Raw genomic sequence first — 16,940 nt, forward strand, 5'->3', positions numbered from 1 at the left:
TTACACTGCAAAGAGGAAAAGGTAATATAATTTATTGTAGTTGAACGAATGAAACAATGCAAGTCTCCCTCAAAATGTTATTTTTAATGTGTGAAAATATTTCTTGCAATTCAGACAGTACACATAATTTCTCTTTGGTAAAAATTTATCTATATTGTTATCCTACAATCCATTCATACTGTGGGATTATTTTTCCTCGTTTCTCCCAAGAAATCATAGGCCAGCTCTGAGATGTCAAAGGCTGTGTGAGTGTTTTCTGCAGACAGCAGAGACTGAAGGGCACCATCTTTCTCTTGGCTCTTTCTCAGGAAGTCAGCAATCACTCTCCAGCGAGACGCTTCGGACTCCTCCTCTGCCCACTTGTAGCTGGGGAGCAAAGTGGACCGGAGGAGAGGGAAGGCTGAGTCATGGTACACCAGGATGAACACAGACTTCAGGAATTCTCGATCTCTCTGCAAAGAACAACAGCATTTGAAAACATTTCCATGCAAGTACATGCAGCGCTGTCAAGTGCTTCTGCATAGGAAAAACAAAACAAAAACATTCAATCAGCCTCCGATTCCCAGGAGACCAGACCTTCAGTCAGCCTGGATGAGCCCCAAACCCAGCACAGAACTATACTGTGTAAGCTACAGATCAACACATCAGCTCTGCAACTGCTGGAGCCAACACACTGCAGTGGTACACAGCCAAACTCACAGATGCTGCCACCTCTGCTGAGGAGGAATCTTGTGATGCTTATCTGGCCAGTTACCATGGTTTTCACAGCCAGGGGGTTCTCTGGAGAAACAGACTATGCTTCCCAATGAGCCACCCAAAGGCATCATAAGCTTCACAGTGCACTAAAATCCTCGTCCACAACCCTACACCTGATTTTCAGATAAAGTCTTACTGCAGTCTGCCTGAGGAAGCATTACGGTATAGCTTGATGCTAAAATTCATCACTTAATGAGAAATTTCAACCTTCTGCAACCCTCTTCTCCCTTCACCCCTTCAGGTGCCTATGCTGAAGCAGCCTGAAGTATCAGGCTTTCTCTTGGTCCTACCTTCAACTTTGGATAGTCCCTTGTAAAACATGTTTAATTTAGGTTAAGCAAACAGAGGAAATAACACACTGGAAAGTCTAAATAAAAAGTAAAAAGTGAACACCATTTTCTTCCTTTTTTATTAATGTGTTAGTACTTAATATCTTAGTATTAACTCATCTAGTCTTAATGACAGCTCCCTCATCTCTCCCTACCTATGTTTGTAGTCACATACATTAGAAATGAAAGTCAGTTTCTTGGGGGCAGTGGAAACCTTGAGACCTCTGATAAACATCTTAAAACCTTCCTGATTTCAGAATTATTTTGGTTCAAGCTTTTGCAGAACTAGAGATCTCTGCACTTTTTCACTGCTTTGCATCAAGTCTTGTACTGCCAATGTTTACCACAGAACAGTTATCTCATGGGGTATCTATATTTCTTCCTAAAAACACCAGTGAGAAGACTCTTCTCCAGAGCCCTGCATGTACAGATTGAGACTGTTTGCTCTTGTCCTTGGGGGAGCGCACACATCCTCCCTGCCTTGCAGGCTTAAACCCCCCTGTCCCTCCAGGGCTCTTGGCATTGAGATGCAACAATCCCTTGGTCCTCGCAGCACATGGCTCTTTGCAGGAGGTAGGGCCACTCTCTACATAGTTATTTCACATTCTGACAGGGCACTCTATGTGTGGAGACAATGTTTGCAAAACCTAGAGACTAAGAATCAGCCTGGTCAGTTCATCAAGCACTGAAAGATCCTGACTGCTTCCAACAGACGAAATTTGGATGCCTCATTTTCCAAACACACTAGAACATAGCCTTCTATGCAAGAAATACAGAGCACTGCCTCCTCGAAAACTCACCTGCCACTGAACCTCTGCTAAGAACATAAGCAATACGACTGGCATTGGAACCTCTCTGCTACCCCTGGGAAGCTGAACAGTTTATGTCTAAGCAGAAGATTAGCAGCTGAGTGTCATAAAAGCACGCAAGAAGGAGCAAGTCCCAGCTGTCGTGCCAGGCAGCAATCCTGCCATAGGAGTGGCACATGACAATTCAGGTAAAACTGGATGGTTCTGGGATTCTGAGGAGTTACTAATTCTCTGAGCAGATCAGCTTACGTTTTGGATGAATGGTCCTGAAAAAGCTGTTCTGCTTCAATGGCATTTTGTTTTGTTTGCATAAATTGGGAGCTCTCTCTGCACATCTGTTCGGTTTCGTACACAGTGAGTGTTGCTTCCAAGATGTGAAGAGCCTTGCATCAACACCCAGTCTTTCCCATACAGTTATCTATAGCTGCTCTCTGTTCAGAGGATAGGAGACAGGACTAGACACAGGTAAGCCTGCTGATGTGTCCAATTCAGTTTGTCTGCAGCTGTCTGCACGCCAAAATGGGAGACCACAAGTGTCTGACATAGGATGACTGCAGAACTTGGGGCCTTCCTCCAGGTAGACTGGAGCAGGACTGGAGCTAGGAGGCTGGAGAAGGAAAGATTGTTTTGTGGACATACACAGCCCTTTTATACCAGTGGAAAGTTTTCTCCAGGCAAATGTTGCAAGCACATCGTGGGAGACACATTTTGGGCACAAGCCTAGACATCTTCCACATTAACAATTATATTTACAACTGGGACAAAGAGTTACAAATTAATTTCATAGTCCTTCTAGTTTTCTGTTGTAAATATGGTAATAAATGTTAAGAACTATATTTAGCATATCTGCATTTTCTAAGTAAATCTATGGTGAGAGGAACAATTAACTCTATCAGCAATGCTGAAAGAAAGCTTCTAGTTTGTGTTAGATTTAGTGTATGTCAAAGAAAAAAACAGCACTTGGTAATGTACTACCTTTTCTGATCTCTTCAAAGTTCTTTCTCTGTCCGCCCAAGCACTCTGAAATGAAATGTAAAATATACAGTGGGAAATCAGATTGAGATTTTGGAAATCTGGCCAAGTTCCACTTTTACCTGCAGAAATCCCTCTTTTGCTGCAGCTCCATGGTGGCTTAAGCCCTTGTTGCAGCCCTTCTTTCCTCATGTTCTAATCACTAATCACTTTGAGTCCTTATATCCTTTTCAGATGTGCTCAGATGTTCTCTTGCTTTTGAAGGGGCTAAGGCACAAGAGATCTGTGTGTACGTGAAGTAATTATAACTTTTCTGCTGCTTGGCTTTTCCATTTATCTTTTTACAGTATAAATTAAAAAGCTGAAATTATGTAAACTAGGTGGGAATTCTGACACATCAGATGTAACTGAACACTATACAGAAAACATACCCGCAGTGCATCCATCAGGTCTGGCTGATCCACGAGTTGAGGAAAAGTTGCTAAAATAGGATTACAGATTAATTCTGAAACAGAAAACAAACATGTTGGAGGCAAAGAAGAAATTGGATGGTTTTCAAGGCAGAAGACCTGCTATGCCTAGAAACAGCCCCCTCCCCAAACTCTTCAGAAGGAAAATTAGCTATAATAGTACTCCAGAGCTGCGAAGATAGAAAAGTTCTCTGACAAGAGCTTTCTACAGCAAACTCTCTGATGGCTGAGATGCAGTTAGCAAGGGAGAGAACAGATGTGCATGAAAAAAAGAAAAAAAAAACAGAAAAACCAGTGCCAGTTCATGAGCTGCCAGCAAGTAAGAGACCTTACTAATTTAACCCAAGGGTAGAGTAGGGTGTTTTCCTCACTGCTGCACCTGTCTTTTTTATAAACATCTGAAATTGTGACACCTGGTTTGGATGTTATGAATAAACATGCTTTTATTCTGCCTTGATCTGGCTTGTGTTGCATGTGGTTTGGGGATAACTGGACAACAACTGCTTTTTCAGAACACAGCAGGCATTTTAAGCCACTCATTTTAGAAGTATTATTGACTTTTAAGTAAGAGCATCAGTTTGCCTTTGTAACATCAAAAAAAAAAAATAGAAAACTGCAACCTGAACAACTTCTGAACTGTGGGGGTAAAGCCTTTAAAACATTTCAAATCAAGACTGAATAGAAATGGCAGCAATTTAACTCCAACAGAGATCATCAGCCTGATGTACTGTCCTATGTTACAAAGTTCAAATCAGGCAACTATGGTGGATCTTAGCTGGCCTTGAAACACTGAGCACCTTCTGTTTCTCAGTGATGAGTTTAATAAATAAAGCATTCATTCATTCAAGGGTCTGACTTGCGTGTACACTTTGACTACTCGCTGTCTGAAAGTTCATGAAAACCAGGAAGGAAGTTTAGTTCTGAGCATCTTTGAAAGGTGAACTTGTAATTCAGGTGCCTCAGTATGGCATCACATGGATTGTAGGTTAAAATGCTTAGTAAATGTACAAGCAAATTTATTTGCCACAGGAACAGAGAACACATCATTAAATCTGGGAAAGAGACAGAAAAGAAAGCGCAAGAAAATTGCTTTGCAGTACCACTGCCAATTCATGTGTAGTAGAGTTAAGAAATGTAATTTTTTTCTGTACTTCAAGTGTGAGTGCATAACAGAGAAGACTGCAAACTATCACAATTCTGCTGAAGGAAAGATGTGAAAGGAATAAGAAACAGACTTTCAAAGTCAGTGCAAGATAGAGTTCTAAAAGCAAAGCTTTTCCACTTCCATCTCTCCCCACTGCATTGACCAGAAAGCAAATAATTAAATCAATAAAAGAAATTAAAAGAGGATCACCTCATCCCAATGGCAGAAACATCTGCTTAATCTTTCCTACAACACATGAGAGCATGAATTCACTAGAAATGGATGAGTAAACCTGTCAGCCCATCTGATCTCTCACTGCATGGGTGGTGCAAAGGAAACATTTATCATCCAAACAATCTCTTAATCTTGACTTACTACTTATTTAGAAATAACCTTTTGCCTGTCCACATGGGCTTTTTTTGGGCTAAGTTTCACTGAAGACACTTCTCATACTTCACAGAAAACAAAACTTTTTTTATTTTTGTGGTTTCTGCATTTTGCTGTGTGAACTGGTGCCAAACAAGGCAACGCATCAGATGCAAGTTGAAATATTTCTAGTTTGAAATGCAAACACACCAAGAGGCTGTTTCCTTTTGTTAGCAAGGACAACAGTTTTCAATTTGTTCCCACTGCACCTGCAGACAGAAAGTTAAAACACTGAAATCCTTGACAGAGGGAGCATGGCTTCCTATCAGTGCAAGACAGTTGGCCTCTTCCCTACCAGGAAACAAAAGGGTAAGAGCAGTCTGTGTCAGTGAGAGTTGCTCCTGCAGACCCCGTTTAATTTTACAAAAGAAAGACTCTGGAGTGACTGCTTCTCTTTGGGAATCTCATCCTTTCTTAAACACTCTCCACTACTGAGTTCTTCTGTACAGCAGTGCAATCCTTACCTGCACTTTGCATGTTTATTCTGTCTCTCAGGAGTGCATCACCAAGTATTTGTCGATAAAATATCAAGAGATGGATGTAGCACATACTGCCAATTAATGTTTCTGGTAACAAACTATTGGGAAAATAAAAACACACTAATGACATTTTTATTCAAAATGTTCCTGCAAAGCACTGCTCTCCAAAACATAAGAATAATGACAGGTTCAGAGAGATGCCTGTATCAGCTCAGATGGGCGTCTCCATGAAGCACACAGCTTGGGAGGGCACACACTGATACAGCTGTAACAGCCAGACTTCTGCTGTTGCAGTTTTCAGCCTCCTTTATTTTAAAGCTTTTTGCTTGCTTTCAACAGTAGTTTTAAGCCTCAGAGAATGAACGTAACATGCAGGTGGGACAGTGCTCAGATTTTTCCTAAGCCTATGTTGCAGGGAAGGAGAACACTTTAGATAGATCTCTGGGACCATTCTAGGCTGAATTATGTTCTCACTTTACAGCAGCATGCACAGATACTTACTTCAGGATGTCCTTTGACTGTGTGCTTAATGACCTCAGTTTCACTACAAGCACTGGCTGCTTCTTGAGTGATATAAGCTGATGAAAAACACCACTGCCTGCTTAAGAAATAAATACACAGTTCATTAGTTACTTTGAAATAACACAAAGAATTATATTACAAGAATGGATATTCACATTTGTTAAGAGAGATTTTTTTTCTGGAACTGTAGAAGCTTAAAAAATGGTCTAAAAATCAGAAGGAATTGAAAGCCTGATATTTTTTCCTGCATTTTCAGTTGTATCAGTATTTAGCCTAACTTAAGCCACATGGGGCTAACGAGTCCCCTTGCATTTGTTTTCTCAAACTCCCTTCTGCCACTGGCTTGTTTTGGTGAGTTCTTTCCATCTGGCTCAGTTCCCTGCTGCAGTTCACAGCATCACCTGCACTGCCTGTCGCTTATCATGCCAGGTACTGCGAGACAGGGAAAAAACAGAAAGCTCTGGGAACTCTTTAGAACTGCTGAATCTTGTAGCATCACCCCACAACCAATGCATGTTCAGTGCAAGTACAGAAGTAACTGAAGACCTGCATTAAAAAAATAATCCTCAATCTACAAATAACGGAAATTACAGAGGTGTTAGCACTGACAGATGGTTGTAAATCCAGCCAACACTAACAACCAATTCTCCCTCATGCAAAATATGAACACACAAAACAATACCAGGCTGTGGTGACTGCATGCTAATAACAGCCCCAGCTGAGCTCTGCATGCTATAAAATAGGTATGACACACATCATTTTACTTATGAAATGTTTGTGGGAAACCATACCTCTCCTTGATAGTGATGGGTCAACCTCAACACCTCTCTCATAAGGAGTACCACCATTTAATAGCAGCTCATACATTCTGTGAAGGAAGAGCAGCACAGTAGAACAATGCCCAGATATGTGAACACAGCACAACTGCTCTCTGAGAAAGAAAGAAACCTGCTATCTCAAATAAAAACCTGACAGTGCTCGAGGTTATGACTGGTATTTTATGTGAAATGACTATACCTCATCACTAAGCAGCCAAACCTCAGGTGAGAAATTTAAAACTTGTGTTATATTGGGAAACGAGTTGATTATTTGAAAAGAAATTAGCAGCAATGATACCAATATTTTCCTTGTATGCAAACTATCAGCTGTCTCACTCAAGTGTTTCTGAGGAATCACTGCTGAAGCATCAAATTTTAGATGCAGAAGATTTTAAATGTTTAATAATAATGTAATCACAGTTCTGTCAAGAGTCAGTGTCGAAGTAACCATGTGCTTTCACTCTGCAGAGACTGCATTTGACTCAATGGAACAGAAAACAGTGCTAGAGACCACATTTAGAAGAGTTATAGAGGCTTACAGAACAGTAGAAGTTTCCCATGTTGGTATTTTTTTCCTCTAATCCAAATTTATGAGGGAATTATTCAGTTTTGTTTAACATGGACATTTCTTTAGTTTTAAAACAATATTTTTAAACCTGTATTAACTTGCAACATGTCAAGCCTGAATGTCGAGTCCAGGCATGCTCTAATACATTCTAGTACAACTAGAATGCACGTTGGGTGTGGAAGCAGGACCAACATTCTCATCAGAAGATCCACTACTACTTCCGTATTAGACTGGACTACACCTGCCCATATCAATACCTGCCCATATTAGATATGAACTACACTCCTAACCTAAAATATATGTATATACATACATACAGATAGATGGAAAACATCACAAACTTACTTGGAAGGAACAGGCATTCCATCAGAAGTAAAAAGCTTCTGAAATGCCCAGCCACAGCTTAGCTCTCGTCGTTCACCTGTTGACTGCAAAACAAAAGATGAATGTAAACCTAAGCAGCTTAACCAGACGTTCTAGCATTCAGCAGAAAAGCTATAGTGAAGTTGATCATTCACATAAAGCCATGAAAAACACACTGAAGGAAAACCTACGTATATCAGTACTAGAAAATTTTACTACCAAGCACTGGGAAATGGAGCAGATCCTGTGTGCCAAGCCACTTATTTCCAGCTCTATCCCAGATCAGCTGCATGACTCTGAGTGTACCATTTTACTTTTCAGGATCTCAACTTGAATAAATACCAAGTGAAGGCACAGACAGTTTCTTTCTTTTTAAGGTGGTCTGATGGATGAAACAGAGAGAAAGCCCCAGAGCACTCCTAACAGGTAGGAACTTGTACATACTCCTTTGTTTAACATCATTCTTCAAATAGAAGCTGACAACTTTATATAACCTTGATTATTCACATTTGCATAAGAAGGGCTACTATCTCTGGTTAGGACTCCATGAACCATCACTGAATGTGTTGTTCATCATTAGCACTTACACAGTCAAGCTCCCTACACATTTACACTCTACTTATCTCCCGATGCAACAGTTCTGCATTCCCACCATGCTTGCTATAAGCACGTCTTTCCTCCACGCTGCTACAGGGTCATCTACACCCTAGGTTCATAGAAGGGTTAATGAAAGAGAAAATACAGCAGTACCTCTTTTGTAAATTCTCTGTCTTTTCAGAATTCTCTTTTTCAGAATTGTTCAGAATGCTGCCCATCATGTAATGCCCTAATCGTTGCAATGATTTTCCCTCTTTCACTCAACAATTTGCTTGACTGACAGAGTTTATCTGAGGAAGATGGTGGCAATAATGAAAATGGAAATGTTTCAAAAGAGGCAGCAAAATTTGACTCGATCTTGTAGACAAAGCAGCTGAGATCTTTCAGAAGAGGACCTCCTCCAAAAAGGCACTGTTTCCTTCAAACAGTAGTGTTTCTATCCCCCCTTCTGTTAGTTCTTATGGAAAAAGTGCTTTACCACCTACTGTGTCGCCAACCATTGTAGTTTCAGAAGCATCTCCTGGATGGATAGGAGGATATACCTGTATCACTTACAGAGACCAGTGTTCTAACTATTTAAACAGTTAACATTTTAGTTTCCAAGTTGCAGTACACAAAAAACCAAAAAAACAGGAGTGAAAAGGTCCTTTGTGATCACATTACATGAAGTCTTCAGCAGAAACTATTTCAGCATAAGGAAAACTACATTTATATCCTGTAGTCAGAAAGCCTTTTATTCTCTAAGTATTGACTAGAACTAAATTTTCTCAAAACCAACACTCTCCTCACTCCAGATGCCAAGTTAAAGACAATTTTGCAATAGCAAGGAAAAAAAACTTAAACTTCCATTTGGAGATCAGTCCTTTGTCGAGATACTGTAGCTTACCATGGAAAATAGGACAGCTGATTTGCTTTATAAACATGCTTGGAATTATTTATTCTGCAACTTTATACACTTACGTTGCGAATGTAAGTGATGCCAAGTTCAAGTAGTAAACCAATGTCTGAAGATAAGGAATTGGACCTGACAAAGCAGTCACCATCCAGTAAGCTGGGTAAAATGCCTGTTACCTTTGCAGAGGGGGAAGAAATAATAAAGTACATATTAAAAAAAAAGAAAGCCAACAGTCACCTCTGATTTCTAAAGGCAATTGAACACATCACTCATTTACATAAGATCTCAGACCCAACCCCATTGCATATGAAAGAAAAACAAGAAGTAGAGAACCAATTTCAGTTGAAACCATTGCTCTATTTATTCTTTATGTTGCCATTAGCCACTGCTACGCTACTAAGGTACATTTTTTTGTCTTGACAAGATACCAAAGAACTTTGAAAGTCAAAAAGCAGTGAATTCTCTCTGAGAACACAGTTACAACTGAAGTGAAACATGCTAACAGTATGGCTGTGAATGCAGCTTTGCACAACACCTGAACTATGGGACAGGGCACGTGCTCTTTTCAAATGAAAAGGAAAGGAAAAGCAAAAGCTCATAGGCAAATGAACACCATGTAGTGTGCACCTGGCAACAACTAAAAGTTAACCGGTGCCACTGGCTGGGTCACCAGTTCCTCCCACCACTTCTCCTTCCACTCAACTCTTTTCTCCAAAGTATTTTTGCTTGAAAAGTTTAGCTCAAATTGCTGCACTTCAACAAGTCTTTTCTGCATGTTTCTTTTGGTCACAATAGATGTTATTTCAACAAGAATATCAGAAATAACAGACATGGCTAAATAAGAAGCTGTGAACAGACAAAGTAAATAGTTATTGGTTGTATCACGCCCTGAGCAAGATACCTACCCTTGGAGAAAAGGTCCACATTTGAGGGTTTTTAGGTTGCCACGTAGCTCTCACTGTATGAATGTTACTCAGTACCTAAAACATGATAGTGGGGAAAAATGCTAAAGAAGTTTTTCTGGAAAGCTACTCAACTTTAAGAAAATGCAGTGTTATCCAAAGTTAATCCAAGGTTTTGCATGCCACAAAGAAAATCACACTTGCTCTTCAACTTCATCATACAGTCTCAAAAACTCCAGAGGATGGAGAATCATCCAACCATTCCTGCTTCCAGTGCACCAGGACTAGTTCCTTTGACCCATTAGCACTCAGTGCAGCAGAAGGAAATCCAGTGCTGACAATCTGGTAGTTTATCTTATGAAGAGCTGCTCTACGCATGCACAAAGGCACATGGAGGAACGATGGCAGGTGTGGGAACAGAATCATAGAGTGGCTTCAGTTGGAATGGACCTCAAAATCCCCCAGCCCCAACCCCCTGCCATGGGCTGGCTGCCCCCCCACCAGCTCAGGCTGCCCAGGGTCCCATCCAGCCTGGCCTTGGGCACCTCCAGGGTGGAGCGCCCACAGCTCTCTGGGCAGCAGTGCCAGGGCCTCACTGCCCTGTGAGTAAAAAATCTGAGCATGACCCAGACCCAACTATTCCCAGGCCCATCAGAGAGGACAGAGCAGGCCAAATAGGGCTCACCTCCACAAACACAAAAGAGCCAAGAAGCACAACAGTAGGTGGAAGAACCAAAACTGTGGATGCGCAGAAATGAAGCCCCCACCCTAGCCCCTCCCAGGGCTGTCCAGGAGCTGGGTGTAACACCCATCAAGATGAGTCAACAAGAGGGACTCCCAGTATCACAGACAAAAATAGGTGCTGCTTAGGGCTGGGAGGGCCTACAGCATGCAAGAGAGAACATCCTGGGACTGCAGGTGACTTATGTGATGTTCAGAGGAGGAACCATGGCAGAAAGAAGACTAAGGTGGTTTGTGTAATACAAAGAGTGGGACATTAGAGGAGTAAGGGGATAAAGTGGTGTGCTTGTGAGCAGGCTGGTATGCATGCCTGGCCATGCCCTGCCTCTGATCAGTGCAGTTTGTCCTGTCTTCTCATTCAACTCCATTTCTCACTCTTTCTTTTCTGCATGAATGGGCTCTCTGTTCTGTGTGCATATGCATGGAGGCCCAAGTTTCAGCAACCAGAGGCAGCCCACAAGTTGCAGGAAGACTACATGTGACTGCAACTGAAGAGAACGAGGGTATGCACGTCAATGTGCTGTATCAAGCCAGACAAATTGGCAAGCAAGTTAAGCAGCCTGGGAGCCAGGTCTGAGTGTATGTCTCTGAGACTGCTGGAGGAGATGGCTATCAGAGGGACAAGAGCATCGTGTACACCTCATCAAGACCTTTGCTGATAATCAAACTCACCCGATTGCCATCGAATAGACAGAGTCGAACGTGTCTACTGAGAACCTGAATACTGGCTGCTGGGAGAGGAATCGTTTTACAGCTACACAGAGTTACAATCAGGGATACTCGAGTTGGTATAGGACAGATCTGAAATACAGGCGACAGAAGGAGAAGTAAATCTACAGGCTCTTTCTGCACGTGGTTATCATTTTGTGTTTATTTACTGAGATGACTGACAGTAGTGACCACTGGACTGGATTCTTTGACCCACAAAACTAGCATAGCATTGGTGACAGCAGCAACATTTCTTCCTACACCTTTAGACCTCTCCTAAGGAGATTGCTACAAATAATTTCGTGTGACAGATAGAAGGTCCTGTCAGAAAGGAATGCTGTCACCGGGGCTCTTCACCAAATATTTTGGGTGACAATTATATTTTTGGGCTATTGTTTTTCCAATAGTGTTTTATAAATAGTTATTCTAAAAATGGTGTGAATCGAGATAATTAGTCAGAATGAACACAGACAAATGAAACTGGTGGTTTCACAGCAACTAGCAGACATTCATGGTTTAAGAATTCAACTAACCACCCATGTAGATTTGTTTTACCCCAGGTAAGGAACCACAAGCTTAGGACAAAGCATAATTCTTGAGAAATACCCAAATGGCAATCTGTACTGATTTTTTTTTTTTTTTTTTAGTCAGAGTAGAATGTAATAATATCTATTGCCTAAAGAATCTAGGTTGACAATGAAGAACTCTATCATTATTTTACAGCAAAATTGATCTACTAATATGAAACATTTTTTTAAGGTTGCTAGCAGTTCACTTCTACAGGTATCGTCATTTCTCTTGAACCAAAAGCATCACAGCTTTCTTATCAGTAATACTCACAGTATTTTTTTCAGAGTCCCACACCAAATCTTTAAAAGCCAGCTGGGATGGAGTAAGTTTAGGCTGCAAGAAGTAACTTGCTCTGAACTGATTACCTAAAACAAATGCCATTAAGATAGATAGATAGATAGATAGATAGATAGATAGATATCTTAAAAGTTTTTATGATCTTTACTGCCACAAAATGAATGATGCCCAAAATTCAGATGTGGCTAAGGTTCATTTAAATATTTGACAATACTAAAGAGGTTTCTACTACAAGTACCCTCTAAAATGGGAAAAGCTATTTGGAAAAGTGTTCTGCAGTATTTCATTTTAGAAACATTGTAAATTTTTTTGTCGATTAAGCTACTGACTGGAAACAGTTTTAAATGAAAAGATTAAGAAAAATGAGATGTGTAGTATCTTTTGAAGTCTCTTCATGGAATATCAGTGAGAAAAGGGAGGAAGACTATTAAAATTCATAATTTTCTGTAATGTCAACAGGAAGAGTCTTCCAAAGTGGAAAATGTTTGAAATTATCAGGAAACTTGCCATTGCCTTCACGTGCTCAGGATTTCACTCAGATAGATTAAACTTATTTGATTAAGGGAAAGAAAAAAAAACTTTTAATACATTATTTAACCAGCCAAATATATCCTGAACAGATTACCAATTGCAATAAAGCAATGAAGATTTTATCCCAGTTACTATCCTATAGGACTAAAAAACTCACTACAGACACCTGTAAATCCTGCAGTGCAGTTGTTGTGAGAAAACCTTACCTTCTTCTAAGAGCTGGGAAAGTGTGGATAGACGGAATCCTGTAGGAACAGCTCCCATGGTTGCCAATATCTCTACTGTGTCACTCTATTAAAAAACAAAAGTGGCTATTTGTGTTCCTGCCATTCAACAGCTAATTCAATTCTAATGTACAGCTCATACACAACCACTATCAAAGACCTGAGGTATCAGTCACCTAACTCTACTTTGAAGCTGGTTTGATCCAGTCCAAGGAATGACTTTTACTTTTTGTTGTGTATGACCCCAGAGTCATTTTGTTAAATCCCCCTTCCATTATAATGCAGCAGTAGTGCAGCCTGTTAACAAAAAAAAAAATCACACCCATGAAAAAGAACTGGTGTTAATTAAAAACAATGGCCTATACTATGAGACATGGTGCTTAGTAAAAGTCAAATCTTGTCTAAAAAATAATTAACATTACGGTAGATTACACTGCTATGTAGGAGATACGCCTACCTCGGTGATAGCTTTTCTTACAGCGCTCCAGTGAGAGTCTGTTCTGGAAGAAAAAAGAAATATTTTTCTTTCATAACACGTTATTGTCACGTGGACAAAAATCTGAACACTAAATACATGCTTGCTGTAGTGTCTAGTGAGCTGAAACATGAGTTGACACATGACCCAATCATATTTTAAGGCAAAAAGAAAAAAAAAAAAAAAAAAAGACAACACCAACCCCCCCCCAAAACTCTCAAAAGATCCTGCCAAAGTAAGTGTGTCTGAAAATTGAATTTTATACAACTGAGAAAAAACTGCTGGCTCAGGTTCAACCCGCCGCCAGCCAGAACCCCCAGATTCCTTTCCATGGGGCTGCTCCCCAACCCCTCATCCCCCCATCTGTACACAGAGCCGGGGCTGCCCCATCCCAGGTGCAGGACCAGCATTTGCTCTTCTTCACGCAGATGGTGACCACCCTCAAATTTGTCAAGATCTTGGGACGAGGCCTCTCTACCCTTAAGGGAGCCAACACTCCTGCCAGTTTTGCATCATCCACAAATTTACTTAATATAACGTCCAGATCTTCATTGGAGTCATTGATGAAAACATTAAAGAGAACTGGTTTGAAAACGGAGCCCTGCAGAATCCCATCAGTGACAACTGAGGCACCCCTCAGGCCATGGGACACATCCCATGTGCCCAACACATCCATGTTCTGGTTGTCATGGGACATTCTTAGGGTCACACTGCCATGGCTCTGTAATGTCACAAGCCACCTTCCTGACAACCACTATAAATATGGGGACCCTGACAATGAAACACCAGTCTCTAACAGACTCGCGTTGTGGTGCAGCCTTCTGGCACAAGAAGCGGCAATTTAGAAGGAGCCTTCCCCCTTCCCACCATGGATCCTCCCCCACCCAAGAAGGGTTCAGGGGAGCAGCAGCAAACCTGAGCCAATGGATGTTGATCCACCCAAGGACAACATTGAGCCCATGGAGGTGGATGTGCCTCCAGAGGAAGAAACAATGAAGGTGGATCCACCTCCATCAGAGCCAGGCAAGCACTGTAACATCATGCTTGCGTGGAGATGTCAGTACATCCGCTGGCGGCACACCAGGGGCTCTCGATTTCCATCTCGGCGCTGAAATGTCACCATCCACCGGAGAGCCCCGGTGCCAGCTGCTGCTCCCTATTACCCTTCCTTCCCCGTCCCCCATCCTCATCCTTCCCCAAGACCACCCACCCCTTCTTTCCCGAGCTCTGAGGAAAAGGGAAGGACTTGGACTGCTATCCTCTGAGCTGCTGCCATGCCAGGACAACAGGAGGAGTCCAGCAGACAGACCTGAGCTCCCTGTGGCTTCCAGGTGAGCCCTGAGGAAGAGGGCAGGACTGGGACTGGCGTCCTCATGGCAGCTCATGGTAGCCCCACCTCTCACTGCAGGGCAGCACCACGGGACGGGAAAGGCCTTGGCAGCCCCCAGCACCTGGTGGTTGCTATGAGGGTGGCAGTTGGCCAACTTTATACTTATTTGCCTTTGCATCATTCCATTTACCTTTTTCTAATTTCAGTACCATCTGCTGTTTCATCCACCACTTCTATGTGTTCATCACTTTCCTCTTGGTTTTCTTCATCTTCATTATGGACCTGTAATTCAGATTCAGAAAGGACAAGTGCTGGCTTTTTTCACAGTTCTGCTCTTAAAAATGTTTTCTCCAACCACAGCACACGTGAATGGCTTAGAAGAGGAGATATTCTGTCCATAATGACTGTCACTGAACAACACTGCCCTTAGTTCTGCAGCTACAGCAGGGGATTGAAGTATTCCTACAAAGGCACTCTAAGCTAGAAAAGTTAGCTACCCAACAAACCCTATGTTCTGAAAAGCGCTGTTCCACAGTATAAAGGTCAGTCTAGCAGGGCTCAGTAGAGCCAAATTGTGTACCCACATTTACATGTCCATCACAGCTGTCCATTGGATACATACCCAAGAATAAATACACTAACACAAGTAAGCCATTAAAAAACAGGGGAAGGGAGCAAAACTTGAAAAAATCAATTTCTGAAAAAGTCTTCTCCCGTCAAATCATAATATTATCCAGCTTTTATGTGAACTGACACTTTATAAGAATCATGAAAAGCAAGCATTACTCCACGACAGCTTGGAGTCTTCAGAGCTGATATTTAGTGGCAAAGATTATGGCACTAAAATACTGCTGTGTGCACACATAAGCACTGTGACCAATTTCATGCAGCTATATGATGATTAATGTACATAACACTACAGAGGTGAGACTAGAACAGAAGAAGGTTGCAGCACACTAACCGCAAGATAGGTTCTAGGCACGAGGCCTCTCTCCCCTTTTGAGTTCTCGGCTACCCACCAGCCATCCGCCTTCTTATCATGTATAAGCAGGACTTCACCTTTCTTTGCCATTAGGAGAGACGAAGAAAAAAGACAACCAAATATTTCAAAATGATGCCAAACACAGTTTGAATAACAATTCAGTTTTTCCCCACAGGTCACAGACTACACGTACAGACTCTGCTGCTACAGAAAGAGGCAAGAGAACACTGAACTCCACTAAGGGAAATGCAGACTGGGGAAAGCTTTTCTTCCTCAAATCCTTCTGAATCCCAAAAGCATAGGATTTAATTATTGCTACCACTTAATACAGAATGATCTGCAGTACCAACATGGCAATAGATTTTTGCAGAGACCTACTTACCGTAAATGTGAGATCCCCGTCCTGCTGTGCATTAAAGTTTCCCACTGCAATGCATTCTTTAACATCAGGATCATCCAACAATTTATCCTCATCTTCCTCATCTGTTTCTTCACTTTCTCCTTCCTCACTGCTTTCTCCATTGTCATCAGCACTCTCAGCCTCTTCTTTAACTTTGTCTTCTCTTTGAGGATCTTTCTGACGTCCCTCGCTCCTACCCAAAATAAATCAAACTTTTTATTTAACATTAAAACTGCAGCGAGGCTTTCTTGACTTCATTAATTAAAAACAAAACAAACAAACAAACAAAAACCAGAAAAGCCAGCTCTTCTGCAATTTTTAATAGCTAATAAGGAGGATAAGCAGTCTTTGAGGGTCCTTTCCAGTGCTGCATGTACGATACTATTAAAGTACAGATGCTTTGTTTGGGTTACTTACACTGTGTCATTTGTAGCCACATTATCCTGATCCAAGATATGACAAAATTTCTGCAGCTGCTGGGACAACTTTAGCAATAGCTTTTCTTCTTCTTCTTTCCTCTGATTATAGTTCCCCACAGGTGCAGGCTCGTCAGCCTGAGAAAAGAAAATACAAGAAATTTAAAGTTTCCCTATAAAGATAGTTTTACAGACACGTCTCATGAGTTTTGATAT

The 16,940-nt window shown here is 41.4% G+C and overlaps 2 protein-coding genes across 8 annotated transcripts in view; one reads left to right on the top strand and one right to left on the bottom strand.

Annotated features, from left to right (window-relative positions):
- Positions 1–1,142, top strand: part of ASB3 (ankyrin repeat and SOCS box containing 3) — a 32,477-nt gene extending 31,335 nt beyond the window's left edge. The window contains exon 11 of the transcript XR_001465585.4: positions 309–1,142. The gene's annotated coding sequence lies outside the window, so the exon portion shown is untranslated. The remainder of the gene's footprint in view (positions 1–308) is intronic.
- The window catches only part of NPHP1 (nephrocystin 1), a 19,317-nt gene continuing 2,377 nt past the window's right edge, over positions 1–16,940 (bottom strand). Inside the window, exons 4-20 of one of the 7 annotated variants that reach the window (NM_001199429.3) lie at positions 16,726–16,862; positions 16,291–16,501; positions 15,888–15,989; positions 15,117–15,208; positions 13,579–13,621; positions 13,104–13,188; positions 12,340–12,434; positions 11,464–11,592; positions 10,054–10,128; positions 9,214–9,324; positions 7,639–7,721; positions 6,699–6,775; positions 5,887–5,986; positions 5,371–5,483; positions 3,298–3,371; positions 2,870–2,914; positions 1–452 (exon numbers count right to left, since the gene is read on the bottom strand). In NM_001199429.3, the coding sequence (NP_001186358.1) occupies positions 174–452; positions 2,870–2,914; positions 3,298–3,371; positions 5,371–5,483; positions 5,887–5,986; positions 6,699–6,775; positions 7,639–7,721; positions 9,214–9,324; positions 10,054–10,128; positions 11,464–11,592; positions 12,340–12,434; positions 13,104–13,188; positions 13,579–13,621; positions 15,117–15,208; positions 15,888–15,989; positions 16,291–16,501; positions 16,726–16,862 (1,851 nt within the window). In that variant the 3' untranslated portion in view covers positions 1–173. The remainder of the gene's footprint in view (positions 453–2,869; positions 2,915–3,297; positions 3,372–5,370; positions 5,484–5,886; positions 5,987–6,698; positions 6,776–7,638; positions 7,722–9,213; positions 9,325–10,053; positions 10,129–11,463; positions 11,593–12,339; positions 12,435–13,103; positions 13,189–13,578; positions 13,622–15,116; positions 15,209–15,887; positions 15,990–16,290; positions 16,502–16,725; positions 16,863–16,940) is intronic. The other 6 variants (XM_015283357.4, XM_025148629.3, XM_015283360.4 and 3 more) reach the window with 6 other exon arrangements.

Source organism: Gallus gallus, chromosome 3 (assembly GCF_016699485.2).
Source record: "Gallus gallus isolate bGalGal1 chromosome 3, bGalGal1.mat.broiler.GRCg7b, whole genome shotgun sequence".
NCBI lineage: Eukaryota > Metazoa > Chordata > Aves > Galliformes > Phasianidae > Gallus > Gallus gallus.